This window comes from Equus asinus, chromosome 20 (assembly GCF_041296235.1).
Source record: "Equus asinus isolate D_3611 breed Donkey chromosome 20, EquAss-T2T_v2, whole genome shotgun sequence".
Taxonomy (NCBI): Eukaryota; Metazoa; Chordata; class Mammalia; order Perissodactyla; family Equidae; genus Equus; species Equus asinus.
The window spans coordinates 14,508,154-14,535,281 of NC_091809.1; the positions used below are offsets into that span (position 1 = coordinate 14,508,154).

At 60.1% G+C, this 27,128-nt stretch overlaps 2 protein-coding genes and 1 long non-coding RNA gene across 9 annotated transcripts; 2 read left to right on the plus strand and 1 right to left on the minus strand.

The window, feature by feature from the left end:
* Window positions 1–483: 483 nt before the first annotated feature.
* Window positions 484–15,462, plus strand: YJU2 (YJU2 splicing factor homolog). 3 transcript variants are annotated; one of them, XM_014843100.3, is made up of 8 exons: window positions 484–628; window positions 2,176–2,276; window positions 3,678–3,822; window positions 6,200–6,334; window positions 8,426–8,607; window positions 9,759–9,879; window positions 12,828–12,972; window positions 13,922–15,462. In XM_014843100.3, the coding sequence occupies exons 1-8, from the start codon at window positions 605–607 to the stop codon at window positions 14,032–14,034; spliced, it is 966 nt and encodes a 321-aa protein (XP_014698586.3). In that variant the 5' UTR covers window positions 484–604; the 3' UTR covers window positions 14,035–15,462. The 3 variants fall into 3 exon arrangements, with proteins under 3 accessions (XP_014698586.3, XP_070347851.1, XP_070347852.1); XM_070491750.1 differs by lacking the exon at window positions 13,922–15,462 and having other exon boundaries at window positions 12,009–12,966; XM_070491751.1 differs by lacking the exons at window positions 12,828–12,972; window positions 13,922–15,462 and adding an exon at window positions 11,413–11,978.
* Window positions 9,886–22,058, minus strand: LOC139041273 (uncharacterized). Of its 5 annotated transcripts, none has more exons than XR_011496106.1 (5): window positions 21,278–21,415; window positions 18,767–18,858; window positions 18,417–18,489; window positions 16,193–16,465; window positions 9,886–10,501 (listed from the first exon to the last, which is right to left on the minus strand). It is a non-coding gene; the product is annotated as an uncharacterized lncRNA (long non-coding RNA). The 5 variants fall into 5 exon arrangements; XR_011496107.1 differs by lacking the exon at window positions 21,278–21,415 and adding an exon at window positions 20,195–20,337; XR_011496104.1 differs by lacking the exon at window positions 21,278–21,415 and adding an exon at window positions 21,591–22,058 and having other exon boundaries at window positions 16,193–18,489.
* Window positions 20,377–26,653, plus strand: SHD (Src homology 2 domain containing transforming protein D). The gene is made up of 6 exons (XM_014843102.3): window positions 20,377–21,454; window positions 22,461–22,566; window positions 22,644–22,832; window positions 23,786–23,909; window positions 24,729–24,848; window positions 26,242–26,653. Exons 1-6 carry the CDS (start codon window positions 21,176–21,178, stop codon window positions 26,426–26,428), a joined length of 1,005 nt encoding a protein of 334 aa, XP_014698588.1. The 5' UTR covers window positions 20,377–21,175; the 3' UTR covers window positions 26,429–26,653.
* The last annotated feature ends 475 nt before the right edge of the window (window positions 26,654–27,128 follow it).

Consider the following 27,128-nt stretch of genomic DNA (forward strand, 5'->3'; position numbering starts at 1 on the left):
GGGGGACATTTGGGAGCCGGCGTGTGGGTTTGCAGCCTGATCTTCGAATCTCTGCCTGTGACTCAGGGGGAACCTGGGATGGGGCGTCCAGGGGGCTCCTGAGTGGACATGTGTCTGTCGCCCGTGGGAACTGCCCCCTCTAATCCCCCCACGTGGACGCTAGGGACACAGAACGAGGCGTGGATTCCCAGAGATCAGCACACAGGGGACGCGCTCAACGCTCAGCGCTTTATTTGCTGGATAATGGAATGAACATCAGGGACTGTCGCCACCGGCAGCCACGTCGTGTCCCCACGAAATTTTAACCAGCCGGCGCCGACCTCTAGGGGGCGCAGCGCCTCCTCGGAGCTTCTCCAAGCCCAGCCGGCTCCCGGAACCTTCGTCGCGTACCACCGAGGTTGCAACGCCGAAGGGGAGCTGGTAGGGAGGTGGATCTTGACAGACGGGAATCGCAGCCAATGAAAAAGACACGCTGTGTGCACTGCAGCCAATAATAGAGGGGGAAGAGTGACGTAAGCGGAAGTGCAGGGGACGGACGGGGAAGTTCGGTAAACACCAAGCCTAAGCGGTCGTCTTGTGCTTGTGAGAAGAGTAGGAGGCAAAGATGTCGGAGCGGAAGGTGTTAAACGTAAGTGATGGGCGACTGGGACCTTCTACCCGGGGCGCGACATCTCGGCGCTCCGGCCGAGGTGGCTTCCTCTGCTCTCCAGTTGAAACCTTGTTCTTCTTCCCAACGGCCTTCCGCGGGGTGGGGCTACTCAAACTCCTCCCAATCACCTTCCACGGGGGGTGGGCCTTCGCTACGGCTTCCCCTCGTATCCAATCACTTGTGAGGGGCGGAGCTTTGGCTCTTTAGCCAATCACTTCCCCTCATTGGGTTTTCCGAAGGATATTATCCAATCACGTCCCTCGGGGCGGGGCTTCCTTAGTCATAGCGGTATTCCCACTCCGCAACATGGCCTTCGGGGGCGGGGCTCTGTTAGGCGCCGCCCATGCCAGATTCCTCAGCCAATCGCGTTCCAGAGACGGATTAGACTTTGCTGAGCTCTTCTGCTCTGCGGCAGGGGACCCTCCCAGTTGCCTCAACTTCTCCTCCTTGCTCCGTTGGGGGAAATCCAGGATGCTTCAGGGGTAGAGGGGGGTCTCGGAAGGCAGGATTTGGCCTCTGGGAAAGAGAGCTCCCGAATTCTGAGTCCCTGTCCCCACCTCTCAGGAGGGTATGAGCTCCCAGAAAGGGGGTGAGCTCCCCGTCCTTGGAGTGTGCAAGTCCAGGATGTCAGGACAGAGAGAGAATAGACCTCAGGACTGATGGCCAGGAGTCCAGGGTTGGGAGGTCGCGCTGGACGCCCCTTCCTGTGGCTCAGTCCCTCTTTTAAAATCACGTGTGTCGGGAATCCGGCCCCAGCCTCCTCGCATTCCAGTGCAGTGTCCATGAAACCCCTTCCACCCTGAGGAGCCCGCCGGGAGCCATCTATTTCCATAACGTACCAGCAGAGACTTCCGTGTGCCGGGCCTTGGGCTAAGGGCCGTGCTCATCCAGTCCTCGTGGGTGGACGGGTTACCCATTCCTCAGATGGGGAAACTGAGGCCCAAAGTTGATGTGGCAGGCCTGAGGCTGCCGTCCTCAGGAAGGCCGCCTTGCAAGACTGGCCCTTGGCTGACATCGGGGACCTGGAACGTCAGGGTGGTCAACCCCGTTCCCTGATAAGAATGGCTCCCCAGGCCAGCACGTGGTTTACGCTGAGCCCTGCTCTCTGCCTGGAGTCTGGAGTCCTCGTCCGCCCTGGGCAGGGGCGTCTGCGTGGCCAGCCCCCGACGGAAATCCTGGATGCCCGGTCTCTGCGAGCTTCTCTGGGTGGCGACATTTCACACACGTTGCCGCACCTGCCTGCCAGGGGAACCGAGCTCGCCGTCCTGGGTTCCTCCGTTGGAGAAGATTCTGGAAGCTCGCACCTGGTTTCCTCTGGGCTTCGACCCACGCGCCTTTTCCCTCTGTGGGTTTTTCTCTGTCCGTCTGCTGTAACGCGTACTAGCCGAGAGCATGGCCGGAGTCTCAGACCTCAAGCCCGGGGGTGGTCTTGGGGACCCGACGCAGCCCCCAGGGCCCCTTCCCTCGGCCCCGGGCCACCCCTGTGTCTGTAAGCAGCTCCCCTGACGCTTCCTTCCTCCCCACAGAAATACTACCCGCCCGACTTTGACCCGTCCAAGATCCCCAAGCTCAAGCTGCCCAAAGACCGGCAGTACGTGGTGCGGTTGATGGCCCCCTTCAACATGAGGTGAGTGCCCCCCACCTGTCCTGGCAGGCGGTCCTGGTGCCCAGCATCCGCAGAGAGCGGCCCATCCCTGGCGCTCAGACCAGGTCATCGGTCCTTGCTCAGACGTCGACCCAGTGACGGAGTGACCAGGCTGCATCTCCCTTTCCTCACTGTTCGGGATTAATACCCCCAGCCCCACCCTGACCTCGCAGAGCTCCCAGCTGGTGCCAGCTCAAGATCTTGACCATTGGTAGTAAAAGTGGGAGCACAGAGATGGGGCCCAGCAGTTGCATTCACCTCCTCCAAAAGCCACTGTCATTTCTACCGCAGGACCTTTGCACAGGCTGTTCCCTCTGCCTGGAACACTCTTCCTTCTGTCCTCGCACGGCCAGCTCTTCTTCATCCTTCAGATCCTGGCTTAGGCCTCACCCCCTCAGAGAAGCCTTCTTGGTCCCCTGTCTAAACCCACCCCGTCCCCAGGTCTTGCCCTTCATACCACTTCAGAATGACCTTATCTTCCCAATGCTAAGCCCCACAATTTTTCATGTCTCAGCTTGTTTAAAGTCAGATACACTTGGTAATCAAAGACACCTTCGTTCAGTGAAACTCAGTGTGTATTTACACACCGTCGACTGTTTATTTTCTCTCTCCCCTCCCTTCGTTCATTTTTCTTCATTTGGCAGTCATTTATTAGGCACCTGCTGTCTGCTAGGGCCTAGGCCGGGCACCAGGGACTGTGGGCGTCAGGACTGACAAAGTCCCGGACCCCGTGGGGCCCACAGCTTGGAGGGAGGTGGAGATAATGAACAAGTACATCAGATGCAGGGATCAGGCATGAGAAGGAGTGACTGGAGAGGTGGCCGGGAAGGGAGGGGGTGCTTCGCTGGGTCAAGGAAATGTCAGAAGACAGGCCGGTCGAGCTGGTGTCTGAAGGACAAGGGTGTCCAGGCCGTGGTAGCTGCGGGGCCAAGGCCCGGAGGTGGGACGAGCTGGGGATGTTTGTAGGAACGGCCAGGAGGCCTGCGTGCTGGCCCGGGGAGCACGGGGGCTGGGGTAGGGGCTGAGGGAGGGCAGCGTGGCGGGGGCTCTGCCTTGCTCCGTGTGGCTTCGCTCCTGGAGGAATCATCCCCCCTGGAGGCCGGGATACCCCATGAGCATCAGGCTTACTTCCGGGAGTGTGTGCCAGGCAAGTCTTACCTCATCTGGGTGCTTCCCAAGAAGGTGACGCGGGGGCCGAGACTCAGGTAGATAATAGTGAGAAGAGCACTCCGGGAAAGGGGAATCCGAGGCAGCTTACCTTGTGGGAGGGAGCTCCCCGTCCCTGGAGGTATGCAGGCAGCCGTCTGCCAAAACGCCAAAGCATCCGACCAGTAGGAACCAGGGCACCGAGATGGCGCGAGTCCCTCTCTCCTGTCCCTACAGATGTAAGACGTGTGGGGAGTACATCTACAAGGGCAAGAAGTTCAATGCACGCAAAGAGACCGTGCAGAACGAGGCCTACCTGGGCCTGCCCATCTTCCGCTTCTACATCAAGTGCACGCGCTGCCTAGCAGAGATCACCTTCAAGGTAGGCAGCCCGCCAGGCTGGCCCCTCCTCCCCTGGGGTTACCCGCTGCTGTCCTCTCCGGCCAGGCAATCCCATTCCCCCTTATGCCCAGGAAACAGACAAAGGTTTGGGGGGATGTTTGTGACAGCATTATTTATAAAGGCAAAAAACTACAAGCAACCTAGATGTACAATAATAGGGGATTCGATTAACAGTGGAATATTACATGGCCAGTAACAATCACGTTTTTACTTTTAATTGTGACTTCAAAGATGGTATTAAGGATTTGGGGAAAGGACGAGGAGAACTTATAATTTTCTTTTCACAAACTTCTGTACCATTTGAGTATTTTTTTTGCCATGAGCTTTTTTCTTTGGTTAAAAAATAAGATTTGAGGTGCCAGCCCCGTGGCCAAGAGGTTCAGTTCGCGCGCTCCACTTCGGCGGTCCAGGGTTTTGCTGGTTCGGATCCTGGGCGCAGACATGGCGCCACTCGTCAGGCCACGTTGAGGTGGCGTCCTACGTGTCACAACTAGAATGACCCACAACTAGAATACACAACTATGTACTGGGGGGATTTGGGGAGAAAAGGCAGAAAGAAAAAATAAAAAAAAGAAGATTGGCAACAGTTGTTAGCTCAGGTGCCAATCTTTAAAAAAATTAAATAAATAAATAAGATTTGATTAAAATAAGCAAGAAAGATATTTTAAAGAATTAGATATTTTGGTCACTTTTTTAACAACAAGTTTATTGAGATATAATTCACATACCATACCCTTCAAAGTGTACAATTCACTGGTTTTTAGTATCTTTGCAATGTACTATGCTTCCACCTTTATCTAATTCCAGAACATTTTCATCCCCCCAATCCTCGCCTCCCAGCCCCTGGCCCCCACGAGCCCGCTCTCTGTCTGTGGATCTGCCTGTTCTGGACGTTTCATGTCAGTGGGATCACACACTGTGTGTCCCTCTGTGTCTGCTTCCCTCCCTGAGCGTCGTGTGTGCAGGTCCGTCCACGTGGAGCTGTGTCAGGGCCTTATTCCTTTTCACAGCTGCATAATATTCCATTGTGTGGATGGACCAAATCCTGTTTATCCATTCACCCATCAACGGACATTTGGGTTGTTTCCAGAAAATGATTACTTGAATTGCAAAGTATGTACATATTTAGATATTAATGAATACACATGAATTTTTTTAAAGACTAGAGGAACTATGGCACAATGCCATAGACTGGCCTTTCTCGTGGAGAATTCCAGGTGATTAACTAGGGTTACATATGTAAGTTTAAGCCTATGCGTGCATGTGATGAAAACAGAATTCACACAGTACTGAGGGCTCACACTGGAAAATTGGCTCCCTGCTCCCCTCTGCCCAGCCAGCCCCTCCACGTGGAGACAAATGCTTCTAACAGTTTCTACACGATTTTCCAAATAACGTGTTCTGCAGACACCTGCACATAGGGATTGCTCTCTTCCTCATGCTTTCTTTTTTGATACTAAACTTCTTTTTTTTTCTTTTTTAAAGATTTTATTTTTTTCCTTTTTCTCCCCAAAGCCCCCCAGTACATAGTTGTATATTCTTCGTTGTGGGTCCTTCTAGTTGTGGCATGTGGGACGCTGCCTCAGCGTGGTTTGATGAGCAGTGCCATGGCCGCGCCCAGGATTCGAACCAACGAAACACTGGGCCGCCTGCACGTGGAGCGTGCGAACTTAACCACTTGGCCACGGGGCCAGCCCCAGATAATAAACTTGTCATTTCAGAATACTTCTACATTTATAGAGAAGCTGGAGAGAGAGCACAGAGGGCTCCATCTCCCCCCACCAGCTTCCCTTCCTGTTATTGTCTTTCGTCTCCACGGTGCCTCTGTCACAATAAGAGCAAACGTTGGAACGTTATCATTAACCAAACTCCAGACGTGATGGGGATTTCAGTTGTTCTGCTAAAGTCTCTTTCTGTTCCAGGGTCTCACGCAGGATACCGTGTTGTATTTTGGCTCTCCATTTGATAAACACAGACATGAGCTTTCTCTATACATGCTTGATGTGTAGTTGATAATTAAGGAAAAATGTTAACAAGCGCACACATGTGCATACACACACACAGCAGAAAAGAAGGTACAACATGTGCAAAGGCCCAGAGACCTTTATTTGCAAACGTGTGGAGGCTGAAGGGCTGCAGGTGGAGCAGGGAGATAAGTGTGTTTGCAAAAGGGGATGGGAGCTCTAGATGGAAAGAACCGTACCAGCCGAAGCAATAAGACAAGAAAAAAAAAGAAAAGCTGTAGGAAGGAGGGACACACCTTGAGAAGGTGTCCCGGGCTGCTGGCCGCCGTATAGAGCAGGACCTTTTGATGCCCAGGAACGTAGGAGCTGACGTCTGCCCGTCTTCCCTCCCAGACAGACCCCGAGAACACAGACTACACCATGGAGCACGGGGCCACGCGGAACTTCCAGGCCGAGAAGCTCCTGGAGGAGGAGGAGAAGAGGGTGCAGAAGGAGCGCGAGGACGAGGAGCTGAACAACCCCATGAAGGTGAGCCGGGCGCCCTGTGTGCACGTGTGCACATGTGTGTGTGTTTGTGCACATGTGGGGGTGCAGGTGGTATCAGTGTCTCTTCCCGCTTCAGACCCCCAGGCGGGGCAGTGGGTTGGGGAGTGTGGTCAGCAGACCTCTCAGATGTCCCCCAGGATCCCTGCCTCCTGGTCACATGCCCGGCGTGGTCCCGGGACTGTGTCTACACGAGGATCTCACTCCTGTGATCGGGCTGGATTGGGTTATGACACAGTCGACCCTAGGATGGGGGGCTGTCCGGACGGCTCTAGAGTTGGAGACGGAGGATGGCAGAGGTTGGAGGAGTGTCGCTGTGGAGGGAGCCACGTGGCAGGGAACGGCAGACGGGCTCTAGGAGCCGAGAACGGCCCCGGTCAACAGCTGGCAGGAAAATGGGGACGTCAGTCCCACGACCACAAGGAGCTGAGTTCTGCCAGCGGCCTGAGTGAGCTCAGGAGAGGACCCTGGGCCTCCGATGAGGCCACAACCCCTTGGTTTCAGCCTGTGAGACCCCGCCAGAGAACCCAGCCGTGCCTGACTCCCGATCAACAGAATCATGAGTAGAGTCATGTTGCTTTAAGCCACCGGGCTGGTGGCAAATTGTTACCCAGCCAGAGAAAACTAATTCAGGGAGACAGGAAGTCGGACTTCGTAATGCAAGGTGCTCCTCGCAGGTGGCTCCCCCAGTTTTCAAAGCAGGTTCCCATGACCCATTAGACCCGTGGGTACTAAGATTAGAAATGTAGAAGGAAAAGTTCTCTTGAAAATTTCCTGGCTGTGTGACCTTGGGCAAGGCACTTGGCCTCTCTGTGCCTCAGCATCCTCATCTGTAGAATGAGATTGATAACCAGGCCCTCCGCATACACTTGTGGCGAGGATTAAATGAGTTCACGCACGTAAAACTCTTAAACCAGGGCATGGCACTTAGTTAGTAATTCATGATGTCGATACTGTCATTGTTATTTGTCAAGGAAATTTTCATCCTCAGCTGGACATTTTTTGTGGTCTTTCTCAGAAATATTAGCAAGTCTGTGTTCCCTCCTGTCTGCTCCCACCTCACAATGCCCTTCTATTCCTGGACCCTCCAAGCTCTGCCAGTTGTTTTAAGCCGCGTCGGATCTGGTCCGACTTCCCCAGCGGCCGTGCAGGGCGGGAGGGAGGGGTCTGGGTACTGGTTAGCTGTCGGTGCGTAACAGGTTACCCCAGACCTCACAACTTCAGACGCTCGTTATCCCACAGTTTCTGAGGTCGGCAATCCGGGAGCCGCTTAGCTGGATGGTTCCGGCTCAGAGTCTTGGCTGAGCTGTCGGCCGGGGCGGCCTCATCCAAAGGCTCGACCGGGGCTGGAGGAGCTGTTTCCAGGGTGGCTCCCTCGCGTGGCTGTTGGCAGAGGCTGCGGTGTGGGCCTCCCCACAGCGCGGCGGCTGCCTCCCCAGACTGAGTGGTCCCAGAGCGCGAGCTGGAAGGCGCCGTGCATTTTATGACCTCGTCTCAGAAGTGACACACGTCACTCTGTCCTGTTCTGTCAGAGGCGTGTCCCTGAGCCAGCCCCCCTCCAGGGGGAGGAGTTGGCCTCACCCGTCTCCCAGAGGGACAATGCAGTGGGGTCACACGGCCAGGAAGCAGCCGAGGCAGAATTCACCTCAGCCAGCCCTCTGAGACGGGGGGCGGCCAGCTCCGTGTCTCTGAGCCTCAGTTTCCTTTTCTGTAAAATGAGGTTTTTGCAAAGATTAAATGAGATTATATCTGGAATCCTCTTTCTGGCCCAGAGCAGTGGCTCTGGTTATCTTTTTAAAGCTTCAATGTTATTTTTACTTAAAGATGGAGCCAGGCTGGACGTCCAGGCTGCCTGGCTCCAGTGCTGACCAGCCGCGTGGGCTCAGGCGGTCAGTTCCGCTCCCTGGACCTCAGTGTTTGGAGCTTGAAATGGGCACAGCGATGGGACCGGGTTGGGTGTGTGGATCGAAGCTCCAGGCTGCCTGTGGTCACCCCCGTGGGGACCCCCGTGGCCAGGCGGGGCGCGTCGAGGGGTGACATCCCAGCCCGCTCAGCCCGCGTCGTCGTGCCCGCCAGGTGCTGGAGAACCGAACCAAGGACTCGAAGCTGGAGATGGAAGTGCTGGAGAACCTGCAGGAGCTCAAGGACCTGAACCAGCGGCAGGCGCACGTGGACTTCGAGGCCATGCTGCGCCAGCACCGCCTGTCGGAGGAGGAGCGGCAGAAGCGGGAGCAGGAGGAGGACGAGAGGGAGACGGCGTGAGTCGGGGCGGCGGGCCGGGGGTCCCCGGGGCTCCACCCACCTCCCGGCCTTCACACGGGCCATTCCCTCTGCCTGGAGCGCCCCGCTTCCAGATCTTTCCATGGCTCCCTCAAGTGTCACCTTCTCAGGGAGGCCGTCCCCGCCACCCGCCTCCCCCATCTCACTCTCTCTCATGGCATCTGTGTCGGGTCCCCAGACCCAGCCCCAGGTTCAAAGATTTGCTGGGAGGACCCCCAGGACGTGCCACATAGTTGTCCTCACAGTGTGGTTTATAACAGAAAAGTGAGCAGAGGGAAAAGGCACGTGGGGCGGGGGCGGGAGACCAGGCGGAAGCTTCCAGAGTCCTCTCCCAGGGGAGTCCACAGGACATGCCCAATTCCCCCAAACCAAATGTGTGTGTGAGGGGCCGTCCCCAGGGCTCGTAGACCAGGCCGAGATTCTCGGGGGACCGGGCTCAGGCAGGGAGCAGAGCTCGGCCAGACCCCGTGTCTGCACAGCAAGCTGAGGGCCAGGAGCCCAGGCAGCGCGGGCAGCCGAGCCTGAGTCCAGCTCCAGATGCCACTGGGGGCCAGCCTGGCGAGCCCGCCTCTCTGAGGGCACAGCCTCAGGCCCGCTGTGTTCCGGTTTTTCTACACGGCACCCACTCTCTGGAACCTCTCTTGCTTTATTGTCTCACCCCCTTTTACACTCTGCACAGGGACTTTGACTTCTGTGTCCCTGGGGCCTGGGGTGCAGTCAGGTGCACAGTAGGTGCTTGGTCGGCCCTATTGGGCGGGCAGGTCAGTGATACTGTGAGTAGCAGTGAGAGGAGTCTGCACTTATTGGGCACCTTCTGCGTGCCAAGCACTGTTTTGACCGTCATGATAACAACCAAAAGGACTGAGCTTCTGGGAGCTCCAGGCATGGCCCCGACCGAGGTCACCGGCCATGCTTCCCGTCTAGGTAGGCTGGTCCCAGTGTCCAGTGGACCACTCACTGCCCTCAGTGGATAAAGACAATTTTTTTTAAGAAAAAGGAGTTTGTGTGCCCCTCCACCCACTGCTCCATGAGGTCAGGAAAGAGCAGTAGGGCCCACACGCCTTGGCAGGGTGTCCCAGCAATGTCCCCCTGCGGAGCACGTCCCCATGTCCCACGTTCCGTCCCTCAGGGCCTTGGTGGAGGAATCCAGGAAGCGAAGGCTGCTGGAAGACTCGGATTCAGAGGAGGAGGACGCCCCCGCCCCACCCCGGCCAGCCCTCCGGCCCAACCCCACCGCTATCCTGGACGAGGTGAGTGGGCTGCCCGACTCTCCCTGGCTCTCAGGCTAAGCTGGGGCAGCATAAGCCACAGGTGGGCTTAAAAGGCCGGACCGCCTGTGTCACACTGCTCAGCTCTGCCATCGTAGCACAAAACAGCCGTGGAACATGTGTAACAACAATAAGTGGACGTGGCTGTGTGCCAGTAAAACTTCATTTACAGAGACAGGTGGCCAACCTATGGGACTCGTTTGCCAGCCCCTCCCTCAGCGGTTGAAGCAAGGAGATCCCCAGATTCAGAGACCTGAGAACACAGAGGTTTATTTCTCGGTCATGTAGCAGTCCTGGCAGCCCCAGACTTTGGGCAGCTCAGCTCCATGCAGTCATTCAGGGGCCCAGGCTCCTTCCGTCTCCTTGCTCTGCCCTCTCCTGGAGCGTCGGTTCCCGCTCTGTGGTCACAGCTGGCTCAGGGCACGCTCGGGTTCCAGCTCGGGGGCGTGGAGGAACACCTGCCAGTGCCTTGCGGCTCCGATTCAGGTGTGGCCCACCTCCTGTGCAGTGTCATTCCTCTTCGTGTCCCGTTGGTTGGACTCGGTCAAGTGGCCGCATCTAGCTGCAAGGCAGGCTGGGAGCCGCATCCTCTAGCTGGCCCGTGCTGGCAGAAGGAAGGGAAGAGGAGGATGTGGCAGGTGGACGACCAGCATTTTCCACCACGGCTGTCTTATCCAGGATGGTCAAGGCCACTCTGGTTTGTTAATGGAAACAGGGAGTTAAAGTGGGAAATCGTAAGTTACACAGGGACCCCCCCCAAAGCATGTTATTTTAATTCAAAACACATTCGTGGTCTGAGTGAAATACAAGTCCAGCCGCTGGACGGGACCCAAAGTAACGGCTGTTTCAACTGCAGAGATATTTTTCTCTTGAATAACTGTTGTGCACAGCCAACCGGAACAGGGAAGGTGGCCCCATGGTGTCAGGGACCCAGATGCCTGCCTTCTCCTGTCCTGCCGGCCCGGGGATGATGCCATCTCTGTGCCACGGCCGCATCCCAGCCAATGGAACGGGGCGGGGCGAGGACCATTAAGGTTATTCCATCCGTGATGGAGCGCATCCGTCTGCTCACATCCCATTGGTCAGGACTGAACCACCTGACCACATCCTGCTGCAAAGGAAGCTGGGAAGTGTAGTCCTCCATGGAGGCAGCCATGTTCCGGCTGAGAATTCTTGTTACTGTCAGAAGCCAGACTGGGTTTGGGGCTCACCCATTAATCTTTTTAACAGGGAACCAAGACGTTTTCCTGGAGGCTATGTCCCCTGATTAGAGCTCTCACGCTGGCTTTCTCGCCCAAGCCACCCCCAGATATCATTGTCTGAAATTTCCTCTTTTTATTTTTTCTTTTTAAATGGAACAAGAGATCAAAGCTATTTCAAAGTAATCTGAGCTTTTCTGATTTTTCCTCCCGGTCTTTGGTGGCGAGCTTGCTGATCCCTCATTGGACGGCAGACTTTCTTTGTTTTGTTTTAAGCGATATGCCTTCATCGAGACTTCTCGAACCTTCCGTGTAGCTTTTATGGCAGGATGTCTCCACACTTCTGTTTTGGTGGCTGAGTTCAATGACACCGAGCACACGCGGCGTAGACGGTTTGGGGAACAAACGCTCGTGACTCTCAGCTCTCAGGCCGCCCGGGAACCCGTGATGGTGTCGCCCAGAGGGCCTGACCCCATGAGTCAGTCGACTGGTCCCGATGAGGAAGCTTCGCCTGGGACTCCTGGTCCCTCTCCGCCCCCTCCCTGGACTGCACCTGTCGTGGTCGCCCCTCCCTGAGCCCCGCGGCCGGGACCCTGGCGTGCGGTGTGCCCCCGTGTCCTCCCCCTCCCCCTCCCCCTCCCCACATGCAGCGCCCCAGCTGACCCAGCACCCTGGGTGCGCCGAGCTCAGCCCCACCTCTGGGCCTTTGCCTCAGTGTGCCCTCCGCCTGGAGCACCCTCCCTCCCGTCTCCACTGGTGAACTCGTCCTCCTCGTTCTGCCGTCGGCCCAAGGTCACCTCTCTCAGGCGGCCTTCCCTGACCACCTTGCCCGCAGTGGCCGCGCCCCCCCCCCCCCCGACGCTGTTGCTCCAGCCTGACGTCTGTCTTTCCTTCGCACCGTTCGTTCATCAGGGTGGGTGTGGTCCTGACCATCTTGCTCGTCCACGCTCTCCCCTCCTGCAGACGATGAAGGTGGGACCTTGCCCCTCACGCCCCCCGCATCGCCCGCTCCCGGCTCACACGGGGCCTCCTGAATCTAGTGGTTTCCGGTTCCTCTATTTCAGCATAAAAGGGGTCCCTTCTGTGTGATTGAAGAGCCAGAGATGGGCCTGAGCCCCTTTCTGCCTCCCCCTAGCAAGTCCACATAGTGGGTGCCTCCATTTTGCCACATTCGCTCAAACACACTGATGGAGCACCTACTACGTGCCAAGAACTCTTTGCGGCACTGCAGACGCAGCAGTGACCAAGACAGGAACCCACAGCACGGTTGGGGGGCCGGTGGATAAGGCAGTAGAGGGCTGTGGGTGTGGACAGGCAGCACTCGTTTGAGCTTGAACTGTGAGAAAAGGCTTCCTCAGGGTGGGGGGATAACCGGAGTTGGGTTTTGAAGGATGAGTAGGAGTTCACCAAGTACACTAGAGGCAAATGGGGCGTTTCCAGGTGAAGGGAATGGTGTGGTGAAGGTGAGAGGCCCCAGTGTGATTTAGGAAGTCTAAGTGCAGGGTGTGTGGGATGGAAAGTGGGCAAAGGCCTTGAGTCTTGAGTACCAAGCTTGGGGCGATGGGGAGCCATAGAGGCTTTTAGGGCAGGAGAGAGACACAGCACAGCAGGGGAGTGGAGGTGGCAGAGATCCCTCTGGCAACTGGTTCAGCAGGGGACTAGGGGCAGGGAGGCCAGAGAAGGGGGGAGTCTGGGACGAACCACCGACTCGTGTCCCCCCATCACCCACAGGCCCCGAAAGCCAAGAGGAAGGCAGAGAGCTGGGAGCGGAGCGTCGGCACCCTTGGCAGCAGGCCCCAGCTGTCGGGCCTGGTCGTGGTGAAGAAAACAGACCTGGACCAGAGCGCCCGGCGGGACCCTGCCGCATCCGCCCCTGGTAGGTTCCCTCTGGGTCCGGGCAGCTGAGTGCAGCGCCCCCGGCGGCCACCAGGGGCAGCAGCGTCCCTGCGCCGGTGGGGAGCCCGCGGGGTGGGCGGGGCAGAGCTGTGTCCCCGCCTGCCGGGTCCTCCTCGTCCGTAGTCGCGGCCTCACCTCGCAGGCGGTTCCCCGGCGTCCCCATCTCGCCCTGTGTGGCTGCTGCTCCCCGTGTGTGACCCCGGGGTCGAGACCCTCAGCTCCGCCCGGGGGGTGGCCGAGAGCAGGATCCCGCGAGCAGCCTGGGCGCGGTCTGCACCGCCACGTGCTTGTTCTGTGGCTGAGGTCCTGGGACCTCACGCGCCCCGACCCCGGGCCTCAGTTTCCTGTCCTGGAGGGTGTGGGTCACGCCAGGAACTACCTCCTGGGGTTTTCGTGTTGGGTCCACGAGCTGCTGCATGTCAGGCCCTGGCCGTGGGTCCTGGCACCCAACGAGCCTTCCTGAACGTGAGCCGTTGTCGTCAGTATGGTCATCAGCCCATTTATCAGATGAGGGGACCAAGGCCCAGAGAGGTGAAGCCACCTGCCCAGAGCCACACAGCCGGGTTGGGTGGTGGAGCCAGGATTGGCTTCTCTTAGTCCCTGTAGCATGTGTTTTGCCTTTGGCCGTGGAGCGGTGTCCTTTTTCTGCCGTGTCCTCCTGGCATGGGCGCCTTTGGCCGCCTGGGCGGGGTTTCCACCGGTCACTTTGCAGAAGTGGAGTTGCTGTGTCAAAGGTCATGTGGGTTTAAACTGTGGCGGGTCCTGCCACTCGCCTTCCAGAAAGGCCGCCTTGTTTGCGCCCCCTCCAACAATAAGCAGAAACGGCCCGCCCCACTCTCCCAGCGTCGCCCCCACTCGGCCGTTCGGGAACTGTCCGGGGCGGGCCGTGGGCACAAGGTGCGGTGGGCCAGCTCTCGCCTCTCCCCCAGGCGCCGTGCGCAACGGGAAGGCAGCTGGCCCTGCCGCCCGGGCGCCCGGCTCCTCGTCCCTGAGCCAGCTCGGCGTGTATTCGGACAGCGACGACAGCAGCGGCAGCAACTGAGCCCCAGCCGGGCCCTTCCCCGCGTCAGGGGTCCCGCAGCTCCAGCCGGTGGTCGGGAACAGAGGCCTTGGCACCGACCAGAGTCACAACCGGACGAGCACCAATATGGCCCGAGGGCGATGGGGCCAGCAAGAAACTCGATTCCTCTCCTGTCCCCCACCAGCAGCCTTCCAGACCTCGCGGCCCCCCGCTCACGCTGCCACTTCCTGGCCCCGAGTTCAGGGTGGGACATCCTGGAGCAGCTCTGGCAGGGCTTCGCGGCCGTCTCTGGTACGGTCCTTGCGCTGTCAGCCATGTTTCAGGGACGTGGGTGAGCCATCTCCCACCCCCACCCTGTCTCCAAACCGTCTGGAGCCAATAAAAGGGACCCGCCGACCTGGCCTGGGCGCCCCCTCTCTGCCAGCGTCTGAGGAGGGGCCCCAGAACCGTGTCACTTAGCCAGTCCAGGACCCCTGACTCAGAAGCTACGAAACAACAAATGTTGGCCGTTTAGGGCATTAGGGTTGGGGCTAGTTTGTTACGCCGCAGGCCAGCGCTCACGGGGTCCTGTGACCGGGAAACGTGGCCCCAAGCTCAGGGCCCCAAGGTTGCCGGGGTCACTGCGCCCCAGGCCTCTCCCCTCCGGGATTCTCCAGCCCCGTCCCTGCCCCTGTGCCCCAGGGTGGCTCGCGTCTGCCCTCCTGTCACCCACACGCTCTCGCGTGGCATCCAATGCTGACATTTTGTGCTGTTCGGTGTCAGAGTCTGGGGGAGGAAACGCCCCCACTTTCGGGACCCACTTCCCCGAAGTCATTTCCCTGCTTGGGGACAACGGGAAGAGGTGGCCTGGGGTCCAGCCATGGCTTCTGCTGACGACTTGGGGCCCCTCCCAGCTCCGCGGCTGCAAGACCCCAGGTCCTGGTTTGAAGCCGGCCAGTGGCGGGCGACACCTGCTCAGGCTGGCCGTGTCTCCCCGGTCCTGCCCTCAGCAGCGTCACACTTGTGGCTTAAAACTGGCCACAGCGAGAGTATTTGCACCAGGGGACTCGGCAAACGCTAGAGTCAGGGCCCCCTCCAGGGAGCCAGCTGTGGAGCATCTCCCGGCACAATGCCTGTTGTCCCCAGACTCAGCGTCACGCACGGTGCCTGGATGTGGTCCCTTCAGACTCTTGGTTAAAAGAAACATCCGACTTAAGAGGTCGTGAGGAAGGGGGGGGGCTTGGGGCCTCCCTGGTCCCCTTGGGTTCCTTCCTTCAGGCTGCCCCCTAAGCCCCCGTGGTTCAGGATCCACCCCAGTTTTTGCCACAAGCATGTGCCATCTGTCGCTGTCACTTACTGCCTATTGTTAAATGTCAGCCTAACTCCGTTCCAAAACACAGGTTAGCGAACTCTGATCTGAGGGCCAGATCCGGCCCCCAGCTTGTTGTTGTCAATAAAGTTTTATTTGCACACGGACATGTCCATTTGCGTGTGGGTCGCCTGCGGCTGCCTTTGCTCTGCAGTGGCAGGGTGGAGAGGTGAGGGCAGAGGCGCTGTGCCCTGCGAAGCCACATGTTTCCCATCAGGCCCCTCGGAGCAAGTGTGCCGTCCCGTCCAGAACAGCAGCTCTGCTCCCCACAGACTCCAGGGGCAGGGGGTCAGGACACCCGCTTGCCCCCCAATTTCTAGGCTCACACTGTCCATGCAACTCTCCTGGCTGAGGTCACCCGAGGACAGGCGCCAGCTCCCCTCTTCTCAGTGTGACATGGTGGATGACGTGACAGTGAGGAATGACAACAGCTGGCGTTTACCCTTGCCCACCTCTCGTGCTGAGCTCTTCACACAAACTCGCTCATCTGCGTTTCCTTGTGCAAGCTTATTAGTCCGTTTGCTCATTCACTGTTACTTATTAAGCACCTACTGTGTGCCCAGCTCTGTTTTAGGCGTTGAGGCCACAGCAGTGAGGAAAAACGGACAGTCCCTGATCATAAAGGTGACATTCTTGTTGGAGGATGGGGAATAAAAGAGTAAATGTGTCTAAACGTAATAATAAAATATAAATAAAATAAACACATGCTAGAGGTGGTGGGAGCTGTGATGAAAATGGAGCTGGGGAGGATCGCTGGAGAGCGTGCCTTGAGGCGGTGTCTTTATTGTCTGGGGCTCCCGAGTTAGTCATCTGATGCCCGTGACAAATTACCCGCCAGATCCGCAGCTTGAAACAACAGGAATCTGGATGCAGTTTCCCTGGATCCTCTGCTTCAGGGTCTCGCAGCTGCAATCGAGATGTCAGCCAGGGCTGGGGTCTCATCTGAAGGCCCGGCTGGGGCAGGATCCGCTCCCAAGCTCGCTCACGTGCTTGTGGACGGAATTCAGTTCTCCTCGGGCTTGTGACCAGAGGCTGCCCTCTGTCACTTGCCCACACGGCTCCTCCAGCCACTGTCTCCCAAAGCCAGCACGAGAGGAGAGTCAGCTGAAAGTGACATTCCATCACCATTGCCATGTTCCGCTGGTCAAAACTAAGCCACAGGGCCCGGCCACATTCAAGGGGCCACATTCAAGGAGGTTGGGGTCATGGGGGCCCCCTACCTGCCAGACCCCCCCCAGACAGTGAGCTTTGCAAAGCTAGGTGTCTTTTTTTTTTCTTTTGAGGAAGATTAGCCTTGAGCTCACATCTGCTGCCAATCCTTCTCTTTTTGATGAGGAAGACTGGCCCTGAGCTCACATCCATGCCCATCTTCCTCTACTTTATATCTGGGACGCCTACCACAGCCTGGCGTGCCAAGCAGTGCCCTGTCTGCACCCAGGATCCGAACCGGCGAACCCTGGGCCACCAAAGCTGAACATGCACACTTAACCGCTGTGCCACCGGGCCAGCCCCAAAGCTAGGTGTCTTGATGAATGTGTCCCCACCCCCTGAGGCCATCCAGGTACTCAGTAGGTGCTCTCTAAATGTTAGTGGCCTGACTGGCCGTGTCCCATTCACAGATGAGGACATTGAGGCCCAGGGAGCCGCACGGTCTGCCCACTCCCTGCCGCCCCCCCGACCCCTCCGCACCCCACTGGAATGGGTTCTTCAATTCTTATTTTCCCTGCTGGCTTTGAGGTCGCCGTCCCCGCTCCCTCCCCTCCTGCCCGGCCTCCCCGGGAGACCCCTCTGCTCAGGAGCCTGCCCTTCCCCCATCACTGCTGACAGTTCCGTCCCCCTGGAGCTCCGTGTCTGTCATCCCCTCCCGAGCTGTCAGGCCTCATTCAGAATCTCCTCCGTCATCTCCCCCAGGGCTGCCCGGCTGCCGGAGCACATCAGAGGGACGGGAGCACATCAGAGGGACCGGGCGGAGGTGGGGGGGGGGGGGCCCTGAGCCTGGGCCTCGCGAAGGAGCCCAGGGGCCGCCCCTGTGCCTGAGCCCCTCCACACCCCAGCTCGGTCCCCTACGGCCCCATTTCACAGAGGAGGGGAGGCCGCCCCGAGGGCTCAGGGTGGGTGGGGGCAGGACCTGGGTTGGAATGGCTCCAAGGCACAGTGGCTCCATCTTTGACCCCCAGGCTCCCACAGCGCATGCAGCCTGGGGGCTCATGACAACACGGCTATGCCTCCTCCATCAGACTAGGAGCTCTTGAAGGCTGGACCGTGCCTCCCCCATCTGATTGCGATCCTTGAAGACTGGGGCCCCTGAGGTCAGAACCATGCCTCCTCCATCAGACTGGGGGCTTCCGAGGTCAAGGCCGCATTGCTCCCCTCAGACTGCGCATTGAGAAAGGCAGAGCTGTGTCCAGGAACTTGTCCCTCTGCCAGACTAGGAGCTCCCGAGGCAAGGCCTTGTCTCCTCCATCAGATTAGGAGATTTTAGGCCCCACTGTGGGCCGTCCCAACCTGGCCCCCTCCTGGCCTGGCGCCTTGGCTCCCACCCTGCCTCAGACTCGTGGATCCGGGTGCTGCTCCATGAGTCAAGGGTAAGGGACGGGGAGGGCAGGCGCAGCCCCCAGCCAGGAACCCCATCCAGCTCCTTCCTGAGGCCCCGTCCACCCTAAGCATTTATTGAGCACCTACTGTGTGCCATGCAATAGAATATTACTCAGCCATGAAAAGGGGGGAGGCCCCGACACAGCCGCACGTGGACGGACCTGAACACACGACGCTCAGGGAGAGAAGCAGACACAGAAGGACACACGACGTGTGACCCCATGGACGTGAAACGTCCAGAACAGGCAGATCCACAGACAGAGAGCGGGCTCATGGGGGCCAGGGGCTGGGGAGGGGGTGGGGAGTGACTGCACGTGGGGACAGGATTTCTTTTGGGGGTGATGGAATGTTCTAGAAGATGTTCAAGGAGATGCCCCTGATAAACTGCCCCTTAAACCATAAGCGCTGGAGGAAGGGAGGGCCCCTCAGCCCAGGACCCCCACACTGCTCGCCTCCTTGCCTTTGTCCACGAGGTATCTCCTCTGGGCCTCGCTCCCCTGCTCCCTCCTTTCGCGATCAGAAGCGCCAAACCCCTAGAGGTGATGTGGGTCTTCAAGGTCACTCCTGGAGGTCACCAGACCACCAGCCCGCCCTCCTCCTCCTCCTCCTCCTCCTCCTCCTCCGCCCGCCACCTCCCGCTCCTCCCCGAATGCCCCCATCCTCTCCTGGGCTGGGGCGGGCGCCCCGGGAGATGCCGGCTCGGCTCGTGAGGCGCAGGGAAGTCAAACGCCGTTTGATTCCGCCTCGGGGCCTCTCATCGCTATTCCGGGCACGCTCTGCAATTAGAAGGCCCCTCTCAAATATTTATACCTCAGATGGCTCGCAGTTATCCGCCAGGGCGACGACCAGGAGCTGATGAGATCTGTCAACAGCTCATTCCCAAGCCGGGAATCGCCTCGCGGCTGACAGAAAACAGGACAATTACCCGCCGTGCTCCCCCGAGGTCGCCGGGGACGCTGCCTTGTCGCCCATTGCAGGGGGGGGGGTGGGAGGGGGGCGTGCGAATGCGCTTCAGGAGGGAGGACCCAGCTCAACAGGTTTGCAGTGGGCGACACCGCGGGAGCTGGAAAGGGGGGGACACAGGGAACCCTGCCACCCTTACAGGCTTTGCCTGGTCAGCTCTGTTCCTCAGTTTCCCCATCTGGAGACAGGCTAACGGTGGTGGCGGGGGAGATGCAGAATCGCTGATCCCATGAGGAGACGCTGGCGGGTCTCTGCCACCCCAAGCCAGGCCAGATCGTGGCGTCCAGGCAGAATGAGCCACGGGTGGCTCCGAGCAAGTCCCTCCCCAGTCTGTGCCTCGGTTTCCCCATCGGTAAAATGACTCACTCCCTTCTGGCCATCCTGCCTCTCTCGAGCTCTCTGGGGGTTTTCCTATTAGATGCCCCATTTTTCAAATCAGGGAGGCAAGGAGCAGACAGACGCTGGCCTGGCCCGGCTGTTCCTGGGGGGGCGGGCGGCTCAGAGCACTGTGGTCCTCCGTCCCCTCCAAGCCATCGGCACCAGCCCACCCTGGGAGAGGGGGGACGGGGAGAAGGGAACCTGGGGTCCCATCCTCCCTGACCGCCCCTCTGTGACTCCAATGGGACCGGAGCAAGCCCGCTTTTGGAAAAAGAAAAAAATGCGTTTGCTCCGGAGGTGGCAGCTCCCTTCGCCTCTCGCTGTCCCCAAACCTCTTATCGTCCTCGTCCCCAGACAGCTGCGGCTGCCAACAGGCAGCCAGGCCGGGCGAGACCCCTCTCATCTCTGTCCCCCTCCTGCCTCCACCCTCAGAAGCCACAAAGGGACAGATGCCGGGGACACGCGCCAGGCACAGATACCATCTCCCTTCCCCTGGCCAGCTGCCCCAGCCCCCCGCCCCGCATCCTGCAATTAGTCCCCTGGGGGCGGAGGGCCGGGATGAGCCCTCTTGGGGGAGGGGAAGCCAGCTCCCCGTCCCTCCCGTCGCCTCCCCACTTCCTTCAGCTGCGTCCACATCCATTTGAGCCAGTGACCTCGGGCACCATTTCCACACCGCCTGCCAAACCCTGGTGCAATTTCCACCCGCCGCGGCGGTCACTCACGTCACCCCCCGCCCACCTCACCCCATGCCGGTCACTTTCACCCCGCCTCGCGGTCAAGTCCAGCCCCCCGTTTCCCGGCCCGTCGCCCCCTCCCCTCCCTCCTCTCCCCCCTCCCGCCTCCGCGCCTCCGCGCCTCCCGCTCTCCCGAGCAAGGTCAGCCCCCGCCGGTCCCCACCTCCCGCGCGCCTCGCTCGCTCCCGCCGGCCTCGGTCCTCCGGGTCAGCGTCCGGCTGCCGCGGCCCCGGTCCCCGCCACTCCCGCCCCGCGTCCCCCCTCCCTCCGCGGGCGGCGGCGCCCCCCTCCCCAGAACAGCTGAAGGTCTCCGTCACCTCCAGGGGGGCGCAGGGGGAGGGGAGGCGGGGGAGCCGCGGAGGCGGAGGTGGGGGTGGGCGGGGAAGCCTTGACGACGCTGCCCGGGACGCGGCCGGGGGTCGGCGGGGGCTGGGGCGTCCGCCCGCGCGCCCCCTCCCCAAAGTCCCACCTCCCGGGCGCGCGCCGGCGGCGGCGGTAAAGTCTTTCCAAAACGTGAAGGAGGATTGGAGGAGCTTTATCTCCCTTTGTGCCCGGGGCTGGGACCGGATCGGGGCGGCCGGGCCGGGGGCCGCGGGACCCGGGGCTCCCCCCGGAGCCGAGAGGAGCGCAACAAAGGATGCGCCGCGCCGGGGGCGCCGTCCCCGCGGCCCAACTTTGCGCGCGGCGCCCGCGCCCCCGGGGAGGCCGCCGGCTGCGCTGAGAACCGGGCGCCCGGGCACAGCCGGGGCTGGGGGCTTCCGCAGGCGGCGCTGTCCCCGACCCCCGGACCCTCAAGAAAGGGATCCCGGGCTTCCCGGAGGTGGCGGGCGGCCGAGCTGCCCGCGGAAAGTCCGCGCGCTTCCGCGGATGCCCCTCGCCCTGGCCCGGCGCCCCCGCGCTCGGCATTCAGGGCCCTGCGGGGGGCCGGGTCCCCGCGGTCCTTCCAGGCTCAGGTGGGCTCCGGCTCCTCGTCCCTCCCCCGTCCCCTCCTTTTTCTCCCCTGTTCTGAGCCGAGCCAAGGGGCACACCTGATCCTTATCCTCCTCCCTGGGGGGGGGGGGGTCTGCCAAGGAGGGGGGCCCGGAACGGGGCATGTGGGGCCCCCTCTGACCGCGGCCGGGTGTTGGGGGGACCGCGCGCCCAGATGGCCAAGTGGCTCCGGGACTATCTGAGCTTTGGCGCTCGGAGGCCCCCTCCGCAGCCGCCCACCCCCGACTACACGGAGAGCGACATCCTCAGGGCCTACCGGGAGCAGAAGGACCTGGACTTCGAGGACCCCTATGAGGACGCGGACGGCCGCCCCGAGCCCGACCCCGGGGGCGCCGGCGACGCCAAGTACGACTCCCCGAAGCACCGGCTCATTAAGGTGGAGGCGGCGGACGCGGCCAGAGCCAAGGTCCTATTGGGCAGCCCCGGGGGCGAGGTGCGTGGCCACGTCCCCCTGGCTGGGTGGCCCCGGGAGCCGCGCTGGGGAGGCCCGGGCTGGGCGCCCCGACTTCGGGGAGCTCGTCTTCTCTGTGACCCCAGGGGGGGGGCCGGACACTCCCCAGGCTCCGCACCTGTTTGACGCTCGGTGGTCTCCTTCCTCGCTGAGCCACCCGGCTTTGTCCCCCTGCCCCCCAGCTCCCTGGTGCCCGCTCCGGTCCCCTTGGGCTGGGCGGCTGGAGGAACCTTCCTGAAACAGCTCCGAGCGAGGCCCTCCCCTCCATGCACAGAAGCACCCTCCCCCCTGCTCTCTGCCCTTCCTGGGTGGTTACTCCCATTTGACAGAAGTAGAAACTGAGGCTGGCAGAAGAGAAGCCACCCGCCCGGGGCCCCAGGGCCCTAGCTCGTTAGCGTTTGAACCCAGCCCTGCCTCCGCCGCCCGTGTCTTCTTCCGTATCTTTCTAGAGGGTCCCGGTGCAGCCCAAACCCCCAGTTCCAGACAAGGACTCGAAGAGGATTAGGAGAGTCTGTGTGGGCGGTGGCTAAAAGCACAGAGAGGCGGGAGGAGGAAGCCGACACCATGGGGTCAAACCCTGCCTCTTACTCACCAGCTGTGTGGCCCTGAGCAAGTCACTCGCCCTCTCTGTGCCTTGGTTTTGTCATCTGTAAAATGGGGATAATGTTCTCACTGAGTGTTGGTACCGCAAGTAAATATGGGTAAATATTTAGAACAGTGCGGGCAGCTGATAAACATGAAAATTAGTGAAGGACAGATCGGGGCTCTGCACCCGGGACAATCTGAAGGGCACAGAGCCAGAAAGCAAGGGACGCTGGCATCTGTCTGCAGGGGCTCCCTACCCGCCTCCAAAAAAAAGAGCTGCTTGGGGGGATGTGTCAGATGGCCCAGAGAGGGCAGGCAGGGCTGTACCGTCGCCCAGCAGGGGGTATCCAGAGCTAGGCTCGGTCCCCCTGAGCCCCTCCCCTTCCGTTCCATCTCTCTCCAGTCAGAAGGTGACACCGAGTACTCGGACCCCTTCGATGCCCAGCCCCACCCGCCACCCCCGGATGACGGCTACATGGAGCCCTACGATGCCCAGTGGGTCGTGAGCGGTGAGTGGGCGGGGCTTGGGGGAAGGGCACAGGGTTCCGGGCGGGAGTGGGAGCTGACAATGTCCTCGGCGTCCCAGAACTGCCGTGCAGAGGGGTGCAGCTGTATGACACTCCTTACGAGGAGCAGGACCGAGAGCCGGGGGACGGGCCTCCTTCCGGGCGGAGGCCTCGACAGAGCCGGCTGCCCCCGGAGGATGAACGGCCTGCCGATGAGTATGACCAGCCCTGGGAGTGGAAGAAAGACCACATCTCCAAGGCGTTCGCAGGTGCTTCTCCCACCCAGGCCCTGACCTCTCACTTCCTGCCTCCCTCTATTTCCTGCTCTGGTCCCACGTCCCCTGTTTCAACTTACAGAGTAAACCACAATCATCTGCCACATTGAGAGTTTGTTAATTCTCACTAAAGTGTGAATGACTGATAGTCATAAATTCCTCTTCCTTGGAACCTGAAGTCGCTTTTAGAGCACAATGGAGCCTGCTCGCTCTGTTCAGTATAGTGCCGGGATGGGCTTTAGTGTCAGACTATTATCTCTCTGAGTCTCAGTTCCCTTACCTGTGAAATGGGCATCACTTTAGTAGCCACGAACAGGTGCTTGTAAATTGAATGCTAGAAAGGGCTCAATTGCATGGAAGCTTTCGGGGGAGAGGGTAGCATTGCTTAGTAGCTGTCATTAGGTGGACTTGGGGTGAATTCCTGAGCCAGTTGGGTGAGCTTGGATAAGTCTCTGACCGTCGGTTTCCTCTTCTATAAAAGTGGTAATAACGAGGCCTGCTTTAATAAAGAAATAAAATGACTTGGGGCGGGAAGAGTTGTGCAAAGCCAACTTTGCCCCAGAAGCGGGAGGGGAGTTGGGGCTCGGGCCTCAGTCTACCTGTCTGTATATTAGGGGTGTTTTTCCAGCTCAATGATTTGGCCAGAATCTGGCTGAACGGCCAACCCATCCCTCTGGCCACGCCCCCTGCTCTCGGATTTGTCATTTAGGGAACTGCCCCGCCCTCCTATGCAGATTTACGAAAGACCACGCCCTCCCTTCTTCTGAAGGCCCGTTGGCGGCACCAATCCTGCCCCAGCCTTAAGCCCGGCCCCTCCTCTTCTGGATTCTGATAGGTTGCCTCAAGCTGGCACCGCCTCCCTCCTGAGAGTCCATTGGCTAGCCCTTGACACGCCCCTCTCAGGTAGGCGGGACTTAACCCTTTCCTCTCTAACCCGCCCCCTCCAGTGCAGTTCGACAGTCCGGAGTGGGAAAGGACCTCGGGCTCCGCCAAGGAGCTGCGGAGACCCCCGCCCAGAAGCCCCCAGCCCGCGGAGCGCGTGGACGCGGCCCTGCCCCTGGAGAAACAGCCGTGAGTGGGGAAGCTGCAGACGGAAGAGCCCAGAGCAGCTGCAGAGTCCTTAACTAGGGGGGGCTCATGCACTCCCTTCATTCATTCCTTCCACTACTCCTCGCTGGGTGCCCCCTGCACTGCCAGCCGCCCAGCTAGGAGCAAAGCAGAATCAGATGGAGTCTGGCTCCCTCTGGCATCAGACTCTGGCTTCAAGCCCCAGCTCTGCATCTCCTGGCTGTGCAACCTTGGGCAGGTCACTGAACCTCTCCGAACCTCGGGCTCAAAACCCCCCAGATGGTGCCTGGCTCAAATAGAGTAAAAGGAGAATTCCTCTCTTCACTTGAGCGGGACTTTTAAGCCTGGGAGCAAAGGGATCAAAGTCATTCTCCCCTCCCCCCAGGAAATGTTGGGATGGAACTGGGGGGAGCAGGATTTTGAAGGGGTCCCAACTCTGGGCTAGGGTGCGGCCCCCAAGCTGGGGGGTCTGGGTCTTCCGTGTCCCTCCAGCCTGGGAGCTCCTCGAGGACCGCCCTGACCCCGCTGAGCCGGGCCCGGTGGGCACAGGGCGTGTTGATCACAGCCGTCCGCAGGCCCCTCAGGCGGGCCACGCGGAACTGGCTGAGGAACGGGGACTTCGCGCTGGTTCGTCTGCAGAGAACGCTGGAAGGAGAAGCAGCTGCCCCCTGGGGAAGACCCCGGCCCTGGGGAGAAACCCAAGGGGATTGTTCTTGTGTGCCCGGATGTCACAAGGCCTTGGAGCGACCCTGCCTGCCCCCGACCCCAAGGTGTGTGCGAAGGGGGCTCGCCCATCGTGACACGTCTGTCCCCGCCCCCTAGGTGGTTTCACGGCCCCCTGAGCAGGGCGGATGCCGAGAGCCTCCTGTCGCTCTGCAAGGAAGGCAGCTACCTGGTGCGGCTCAGCGAGACCAGCCCCCAGGACTGCTCCCTGTCCCTCAGGTGAGACCCCAGCCCCCTGGAGGGACAGAGTCACAGGACTGCATGCGTCCTGCTATAGGGTTCATTCAGTGGGAGCAGAGGGGAGAGGCCCCAGGGCTTCCAGGCCAGGGGGTGGGGTTTTGGGACCAGTGGGTGGGGCTTCCAGGCCAGGGGGTGGGGCTTTGGGACCAGTGGGTGGGGTTTCCAGGACTGATGGGCGGGGCTTCCAGGCCATGGGGGGCTTTGGGACCAGTGGGCGGGGCTTCCAGGCCATGGGGGGCTTTGGGACCAGTGGGTGGGGTTTCCAGGACTGATGGGTGGGGCTTCCAGGCCAGGGGTGGGGCTTTGTGGGCAGGGGGCGGGGCTTCCAAGCCAGGGGCGGGGCTTTGGGACCAGTGGGTCGGGCTTTCTGGGACTGATGGGCAGGGCTTCCAGGCCAATGGGTGGGGCTTATAGGACTAGAGGATGGAGCTTCCAGGGAGGTCACCATCATGGTTCCATCTGGGAATGAGCTCCCTGTCGCCGGAGGTATGCAAAAAGATGGAGTGGAAGCCATACAGTAGACCTAGGCCTTGGGTGAGATGGGGAACTACGTTTCCGAGGTTTCTTCGGACCCCCCCCCCCCACTCCGAGTCCAAAAGTTGAAGTATATCCATTTGTGTCTGTCGGGGCCAGAATCTCAGAATGGCCCTGGAGGCATTTGAGTTTGAGACCTCAGTTCTGCCCACCTCTCTGCCTGAGATTCTAAGTGTGTCTGATTATAAACCGCTCCTAGGATTGTATTAGGCATCTGAGTATGTGATTCCTCAAAGGAAAAGATGGGAAGAGGGCTCGGAGGCCGGTTCAAATCCTGCCTCTGCCACTTTCTAGCTGTGTGACCCTAGCTGAGTGACTCAGCCTCTCTGGGCCTCAGTTTCTTCACTTGTAAAACGAGGATAACACTAGCTAGCACCAAGTTTGTGCTAATACTGCAATGAGGAGATGAAAAAACTATGTGAGAAAATGTTGAGAATAGTGCCCAGGAGACAGGAAGTGCTTAATTCATATGAATGATGATGACAGAGCGATCTCCAGGTTCTAGGTCATTCCACCCACCCGAGATGAAGAGAAAGGAAAGGGACCTCAAACTGGGGGCTAACTAGTGGGGGGCCCAGGAGGGGTGGCACAAGAGATCGAGAGAGAAAGTCCAGTCCGTGTCCCCGGGAGGGACCCCCACCATGCAGGGCCTCCAGCTGCCTCCTTAGGGTCCCAAGCAAGGAAGACAGTGTGGGACAAGCCAACCGCTTGGCACCAAGTGGCTATTTACCAGAAGTACTTGGGGATGTCAGCCCCTGCTCCTGGAGGCGATGGGGGGGTGGTGGCTTTGGGGGTGGAGAGCAGGTCTGGGGTGCTCAAGGCCCCCTGTGTCCCCCAGGAGCAGCCAGGGCTTTCTGCATCTGAAGTTCGCGCGGACCCGAGAGAACCAGTTTGTGCTGGGCCAGCACAGCGGTCCCTTCGCCAGCGTGTCGGAGCTGGTGCTCCATTACAGCTCCCGTCCCCTGCCCGTGCAGGGCGCGGAGCATCTGGCCCTGCTGTACCCGGTGGGCACACAGACCCCCTGACCGGGAGCCTCAGCCCCTGGCCCTGGGCGGTGAGGGCCCAGAACCACCGGCTGCAAACACTGGAGGTCTTTCTACTCCTGGAGGAGGCCATACGGCGGGACCCCCTACCCCTCCCATCCCTGAGTCTTCATCAGAACCCCCGTCTCAGCCCCCTTCTGGGTCCAGGGCCCAGAGTTGTGTCTCGAAGGCCCCCCCTGGTGTAGAAAATAAATAAGTTATTGTGTGTTTCAAGTGTCTTATCTGGGAAGAGGGAGACGGACCCTTGGAGGGAGAAGGGGGTCCCCAGCTCCTCGTATTGGGGACAGAGCCGGCGTGGGAGGCTGAGCTGCTCACAGGGAGGGACCAAAAACTCAGAGAGCTGGAGAGGGGCAGGGAGAGAGAGGTATGGAGGCTGATGAAAACCCGGACACAGCGGAGACCGGCAGCTACAAATGATGGAGAAACTGAGGGGCGAGGCTCCCGGGCCAGCCCCGCCCCCACGCGGCCCCTCCCCCCCATCGGGGCGGGCAGCGCGGCCTGACGCCGCTGCAGAAAGGACATCTGTCCCCATGGTAACAGAGCAGTGGGGGAGGGGAGCCGGGCCCGGCTGGTGTCACTTCAAGGTGACAGTCGGGCAGGACACCCAGGGGGCTGATAAATGCCAGGGAGCCCCGATGTCCCCCCCTCACCCCCCACCTCCAAGCGTGTCTGGGGGGGGGGG

Bases quoted from the DNA above. Each gene is read 5' to 3' on its own strand.
- YJU2 (XM_014843100.3), top strand. From the start codon at position 605: ATGTCGGAGCGGAAGGTGTTAAAC. The intron at 629-2,175 runs GTAAGTGATGGG...TCCTCCCCACAG, and splicing joins CGGAGCGGAAGGTGTTAAAC to AAATACTACCCGCCCGACTT. The intron at 12,973-13,921 runs GTAGGTTCCCTC...CCTCTCCCCCAG, and splicing joins CCCTGCCGCATCCGCCCCTG to GCGCCGTGCGCAACGGGAAG.
- SHD (XM_014843102.3), top strand. From the start codon at position 21,176: ATGGCCAAGTGGCTCCGGGACTATCTGAGCTTTGGCGCTCGGAGGCCC. The intron at 23,910-24,728 runs GTGAGTGGGGAA...CCCGCCCCCTAG, and splicing joins CTGCCCCTGGAGAAACAGCC to GTGGTTTCACGGCCCCCTGA. The intron at 24,849-26,241 runs GTGAGACCCCAG...TGTGTCCCCCAG, and splicing joins GACTGCTCCCTGTCCCTCAG to GAGCAGCCAGGGCTTTCTGC.